This window comes from Microtus ochrogaster, unplaced genomic scaffold (genome assembly GCF_000317375.1).
Source record: "Microtus ochrogaster isolate Prairie Vole_2 unplaced genomic scaffold, MicOch1.0 UNK26, whole genome shotgun sequence".
NCBI classification, from domain to species: Eukaryota; Metazoa; Chordata; class Mammalia; order Rodentia; family Cricetidae; genus Microtus; species Microtus ochrogaster.
In genome coordinates this window covers 5,128,219-5,134,985 of record NW_004949124.1, presented here as the reverse complement: position 1 = coordinate 5,134,985, position 6,767 = coordinate 5,128,219, and the positions used below count along the sequence as shown (strand labels likewise).

Here is a 6,767-nt window from a genome sequence, read left to right as displayed (position 1 = left end):
TGTGTGAGTGCACACCGAATGCTTCTGTGCCCTTCCTGACGCCTTCCCCATCTGTGTGAGTGCACACCGAGGTCCTCCAGAGTCACAGGTGTTCATTTTCCTGCTGCCGCATCCAGATGGGAAGGGAAGGGGAATTTCCATGGATGATTTGGGGAAAATTCCTCAGATATCTGAGTAATTCTTAGTTGGGTGTGGAAGGAGGCATTCACTGTTAGCTTTTTCAGTCATTGCTGTGTAGATCATAGGCCCGAGTTTTTCGTTTTCTCTCCTGAGCCATGGTCTCACTGTACAGCTCTGGCTGTCCTAGAACTTTGTTCTGTAGATAGGGCTGCCCTTGAACTCTGCTTCCCAAGTGCTGGGATTAAAGATATTCACCACCACTCTTGGTTGGCCACTAAGATCTGTTTCTCTCCCTTTACAGCCTTCAGCCCATCCCCTCCCCAGCTGAACTCCTGAGCCGGACAGTCACTTGTCAGTGGTCACACCCTCCTGTAGGTTTAGGTCCCACTCAGTTTCGGGATCAGACTTACTTCTCATTCTTAGGGCTTAGTCCTTACTCACTGAGTAGGGAATTTTGCCTCTAGTAGTATTTTTTGTTTTGTTTTTCAAGACAGGGTTTCTCTGTGGCTTTGGAGCTTGTCCTGGAACTAGCTCTTGTAGCTCAGGCTGGCCTTGAACTCACAGAGATCCGAGTGATGGGATTAAAGGCGTGCACCATCACTGCCCGGCTAGTAGTGTACTTGATTTCCTTTTTTTATCCCCTACCCTCCATTGCTTGAAAGTTGCCACAGCTGCTCTATTCCATATCATTTCAACCTTTTCCTCTAATCCCCCCTGACCTGCATCCTCCCTAGAAGCGTCTGCATTATTTGAACTATTGCCAGGTTGCAGCCTTATTTGTTTCTTTATCTCTCATTGGAAAAACCAGCTTCTTCCAGTCTGTAAGCTCGTGAGGCAGAGTGCTGGTGTTTCAGGGATACAATTCTTAGGTTTTCCTCGGTGGAACCATTGTAGAAGTTGTAGAGATGACAGATGAAGTTACTGATACGTTTAGAAGACTCACTCTCCTTCGTTTCTGTTGTCAAGAGCACTTCACGCTGCCAACAAATAAGGCACGTCTGTACTGATCAGTGTTTTAACCCTAGACAGCCTTTCTCCTGCACTGGACCCTTCTGACTTGATCCTGACGCGAGGAACCTTGGATGAAGAGGATGAGGAAGCCGAGAGTGACACTGATGACATTGACCACAGAGGTGAGAGGTGGTGGACGGAGACGCGAAGATCCTGAGCCTGTGGTCAGTGGCAGGAATGAGGAGGTGGTAAAGCTTATGGTGCCAGCAAAGTTTCCTATGTGGAGGGTTCTGGTCTCGCTGCATGTTTTCATTTCATCCCCTTGCTGTGACAAAACAGCCTGACAGAAAGCAATTTAGAAGAGAAAGGGTTTATTTCAAAATTCCAGGTTCTGCCACTGTGGAGAAGTCAAGGCAGGGACTTCAAACGCTGGTCCTGTCATATCCACAGTCAGAAGCAGAGAGCAATGCCTGTACAGCTTCACTTGAGTATATGCGGTCAGCTTGATTCCCACTGATACAGCTCAGGACTCCCGTCTAGGAACGGGCTACACACAGCGGGCGACCCCATTACCGTGCCTTTTATGTCTTGTAACTTCTGACTCGACCTGCAGGTGCCACTGTTCTGGCTGTTTCTGCTGTTTTGGTTAATTGGTGATAAGGCTGTACCCCAGGACCTCTTGCTTGCTAAAAGCATGTGCTACTGAGCCACATCCTGAGTCATTAATGTTGGGTTTTTTTTTTTTAAAGATATATTTGTTTTTACTTTATATATGTGAGAGTCTTGTCTGTATGTCTGTGTATACGCTCTGAATGCCTGGTCCCCACAGAAGTCAGAAATCCCCTGGAATTGGAGGTTTGTGGCTGCTGGGTACAAAACTGGGGCCTACACACGAGCAACCAATGCTCTTAGCCGCTGAAGCCCCTCTCCAGCCCTGAGTGTTCTGTTTTGTTTTGAGTATTTAGCAGTCGAATGTGGTGGTTCCCTACCTTATTCCTACCTCTGGGGTGGCTGAGGCAGTAGGTAAATCTACTATGGATATTTTTTTGTCTCTTGCCTACTGAGTAGACCTCATTGTAATTATTTATGAAGGGGATGTTCTCTTAGATGCTGCATGTTTGGAGGGTGTGAGTCCTTAATGTCGTAAAATAGTTTTAGCCAGGTGTATGGCACATGCCTGTAACCTCAATGGTAGAAACCGAGGCAGGAAGACTATGGGTTCTAAGCCAGCTTGGGATCTACAGTGAGTCCCTGTCTTGAAAACGTGAAAAATAATTTTAAAATGGGGTTTCTGTTGGGTGGGTAACAGGCGCGCTGATTGGCTTGTCATCCTGGGGGTTTTCAAAGAATCACCCTTCCCTCCTGCAGTTACAGAGGAAAGCCGCGAAGAGCCAGCCTTTCAGAACTTCATGCAAGAATCAGTGGCACAACACTGGAAGAGAAACAAATAGACCATCCACTTGTTGCTGGAAGTCGGACATACTGGGTCTCCACTCAGAGAAGCCCTTCCTGTGAGTCGGGGCTGCAGTCAAGAGCAGGATAGTAGCTTCTTTGAGGGTTCCAGATTTAGATGAAGTCGATGAAGGTGGAGCTGGCAGGTGGGTGCCCGTCCTTGGTTAGCTTCTCCTGGTATTTATGCAAGGACGTGCCTTTTCACCGCTCTGGAAGCTGATAACCGTTCAGCCTGAGACTTGAAGCTGCATCGTTTGAACTCAAGTCTTTTGCTGCTGATTGGAGACAACTTTGGATCTTGACTAGGCTGGATCTGTGGCCTTGGCTCTTTAGCGCTGAGCTCTTGACTCTGCACCTCAAGTTGCTGCTCTTTAAGCAGAATGGGAGGGGAGAGTGAGCTTGAACTGAGGGACAGTGCATTGCCCTTGGCAGCCACGAGGTAACACGTCATAAAGAATCCTGTTTGAATGGTGACTTGGATAAAGTTTTCAACTTTAACTCTGTGTCATGATTTCAGATTAGAAATTGTGTGATCACTAATAGATTCAGCACTATTAGTTACAACCGAGCTTTAAAGGCAGACCTGGTCGGCTATAAGCTGTAGTTTAATTTCCCAGGTGCATTTGCCTAACCAGGTCCCCAAACCTGTCCTGTTTATATTGTCCTTAGGACAATATAAAGCATTGTTTGTGACCACAGGGTTTGGCTAGGTATCCACCCAATAATACATAACTAGAAAGGCTTACCTTGTTTCTCAGAGTGTAGTCTGTGGAGCAGAAGGAAGGTCAGCAGCCAGGAGAGTCTTAGCGATACCTCTCCAAATCGGCTTTACCGAATGGGGAGCTCAACAGGCCATTCAGGAAGCCCTGCAGGTGGCCGTGGTGTGCTCTGCTTCACAGCACTGTCCCAGCTCAGCCTGACCGAGTCCCAGTCCTCACAACTTGCCTTTTCAGACTCGGTGCCTGTTCTCTAGTATTATTTTAAAGCAACATAGAATTTTATCTTACCATTAATTATTCAATATTCCATACCTCTAAAAATATGAGCTTTTTCTTTCTTTTTGCAAAGCTTAAAACTTCTCTGCCCAACATCATGACATTGCGGTGCACGTCTTTAATCCCAGCACTCGGGAGGCAGAGGCAGGTGGACCTCTGTGAGTTCAAGACCTGTCAGGACTGCAAAGTGAGACCCTGTCTTAAAACAGAAAGAGAAAAAGGACCCACCCTTACGTGTATCTCAAACCACCTCTGCCACCTGAGTGCTGCATCTATAGGGCTGGGCCGCTATACTTGCTTGACCTATTTAAGGGGAAACCTTTGCAGAGCAAAGCTCTGATCATACTCTGCTCTTCTCCATGGCGCCTCTCCTGCTGTCAGCTCTGAAAGCGGCTTGTCTTTATCTCACTGTGCTTAGTGAATGTTTTCTAAGTAAGTGAACTAAAATCTTTACATACACTAGCTGCCTGCTGGTCCCTTCATTCTTAAAATCAATGAAAGATTTGGAGATCAAAACAGAATAAATTTTAAGAGTGTTAAAGATTAATTTCCTAATTCATATATATATTTATATATAATATATGTATTTATATATAATATATATATATTTTCGAGACAGGTTTCTCTGTAGCTTTGGAGCCTGTTCTGGAACTCACTCTGTAGACCAGGCTGGCCTCTGCCTCCTGAGTGCTGGGGTTAAAGGCGTGCACCACCACCGCCAAACCACAAATTCATAAATATTTTAAGTAAGTTATAACTTTAGGAGGATTGCAGGAAGCTGGTTTAGGGTATGTGATGTAACTGCCTTTGAAAACCCTGGAACTGACTGGGCAGTGGTGGTGCACGCCCTTAATCCCAGCACTTGGGAGGCAGAGGCAGGTGGAACTCTGTGAGTTCAAGGCCACCCTGGTCTACTGAATGAGTTCCAGGACAGCCAGACTGTTTCACAGAGAAACCCTGCCTCGAAAAACCAAAAAAAAAGAAACAAAACAAAAAGCTGGAATGGAGAGTATGCCGACCTGACGCCATGTTTGGTCCCTGGAGCCATGTGACTGCACACGGCTGTCTCTGGCTTCCCCATACATGCCCCACACATATCATGCACTAACATAAGTGCGCATAATAAACCCTGAGACATTCGGAGACAGGGAGCGCACCCCAACCCTGGTTTGTCATTTGGGGAGGGGAACACACCGTCATTTAAGAATAGCACTATGCTCAGCCTTCAGTGGTGCTTATAGCAGTGGGCATCAGCTAATGCAGAAACCCGGAACTAGCTGGAGTGAGAGATGGCGAAGCACTCACAGGACATCTCTGTCCCCTCCCCCATGCTCAGGGAACCTTGCATAAGGGGTGAGAATTTCAGAACCACTGGATGGGAGATGTACAGCAAAAAGCTACCTTTTGGACGTGATGTAGCCATTGCACTCACGAACTCTGCAGTCTTTATCTGTAGACCTGCATGGGACAGGCCTGCCAGCGTTCACTGTGCTGCCAGGGCACCCTTGAGCCCCCCCCCCCCCACACACACACCAGGGCCTGTTGGCAAAGAATGGTTGTTGAGGGAGGGTTGTGCAAACCTTTCCTCAGTGAGACAGCTGCTGCTAAGTTGCTCTTATTCCAGTAAGTTCTCACCCATGCTTGAGGCAACTCTGGGTCATACAAGACATGAAAGGAAGTATGTGGGGGGGGCGATTGTGGGGGAAGGATGGAAATGGGACTTGTTCGAAAGAGGGAAATATGTGCGTGTATGAAATGGTCAGAGAATTTTAAAAAGAATTGGAATAACTCAAATGACTTTTTTCAAAAATAATTTATTTGTGTTTGTGCCCCGGCATGTAAAGGACAACTTGGAGTTCTCTTTTTACACCAGTGGGTCCTGGGGATCGAACTCAAGCTGCAAGTGTCTTCATCCACTGAGCCATTCTCTCTGGCTCCTCAAATGTGTTTTTAAAGAACAACAAACAAAGAACAACCTGAAACAAACCAAAGGGTGCCCTGAAACAAAACCAAATGCTGCCCACCTAGCAACTGTAGCAGGCCCTGTCTGCATTCTTCACAGAAAATGAGCGTGGGGGAAATATGTGAAAGTCTATGTAGGTGGGAAGGATACTAAAAGTGAAAAGGATGAGGCTGGATGGAATAATGTAGAAAAGGAAGAATTGTGGGGAAAGAGCAGTTTGCATAAGGATAATGGCTGTCACCACAGGGCTCTTATTTTGTAAGAGGCTTGAGTAGCAGAAATGGTTTGGAAACTTGCCTGCTGAGCTCTGTTATGTTTAACTATCTCCTGTATTACTACTGGATTCCAGTGACGTGACTTGTTCCAGAATAAATGAATGAAAATCTGACATCAATAATGTTATATATTTGTGACGCTTTGCAAGCTTTGACATTTAAGCAAAACATCTCAGCTTCGCACCTCTGCAGGGAACAGCAAAGTGGCATGGTTCTTCTCAACTGTGCCAGAGAGATGGCTGAGAGAAGCTAAGAAATGTGTGTTGTCCCACAGTAAAATAACAGCTGGGGACAGTGCTTTGGTCTGATTACTGCCGGTATCACAATCTATCTGTGAGCAGTGGCTTAGCTGTTCCGAAAAAGTACAAAAACAAAGCCAAAGTGAAATGTAACTAGGTTAAGAACCTTTTCTCCGAAATTCGGAAAGCCCACTGTATTTAAAAATAAGGATCCAGGCGGGCGTTGATAGTGTATGCCTTTAGTCCCAGCACTCAGGAGGCAGAGGCAGGTGGATCTCTGTGAGTTCAAGGCCAGCCTGGTTTACAAGAGCTAGTCCCAGGACAGGCTCCAAAGTCACAGAGAAACCCTGTCTCGAAAAACAAAACCAAAACCAAAAAAACCAGTCACTACTTATGGGAACAATCTAAACAACGCTTTCTGCTGATGGAGGTCTGGACTGGATGTGTCCTTTTGAGGCTAAATCTTCCTCATCTTCTTCTTGCAGCGCTGGTTGAAAACAGGGGAGGATCCCATGAGGCTGTCAGTGGAGTGGGAACCATAGCTGCTGTCTGAGTCCTCAGGGCTCTGAGGGATTCCGGCTTCACTCATGCCTGACATTGGCTCCTCAAAGACATCACTGCCCAACACGCCATGTCCAGACACATTGCCTTCTTCACTTTCTTGAGGCTCCATTTTCACATGAGCCAGGTTCCAAAGAGGAGAAGCATTTACCTCTGCACCTAGAAACGAAGGCAAAGAGTATGAGCGCTGGGCCAAGCCAAACGGAGCAAC

At 46.5% G+C, this 6,767-nt stretch overlaps 2 protein-coding genes across 2 annotated transcripts in view; one reads left to right on the top strand and one right to left on the bottom strand.

Annotated features, from left to right (window-relative positions):
* Positions 1–3,021, top strand: part of Gpn1 (GPN-loop GTPase 1) — an 18,126-nt gene extending 15,105 nt beyond the window's left edge. Inside the window, exons 13-14 of the mRNA XM_005367967.1 lie at positions 1,146–1,253; positions 2,440–3,021. Coding sequence (XP_005368024.1) covers positions 1,146–1,253; positions 2,440–2,522 — 191 coding nt within the window. The 3' untranslated portion in view covers positions 2,523–3,021. The remainder of the gene's footprint in view (positions 1–1,145; positions 1,254–2,439) is intronic.
* A 1,677-nt stretch (positions 3,022–4,698) lies between these two features.
* Positions 4,699–6,767, bottom strand: part of Supt7l (SPT7 like, STAGA complex gamma subunit) — an 11,855-nt gene continuing 9,786 nt past the window's right edge. The window contains exon 6 of the mRNA XM_005367966.2: positions 4,699–6,715. Within this exon, the coding sequence (XP_005368023.1) occupies positions 6,453–6,715 (263 nt within the window). The 3' untranslated portion in view covers positions 4,699–6,452. The remainder of the gene's footprint in view (positions 6,716–6,767) is intronic.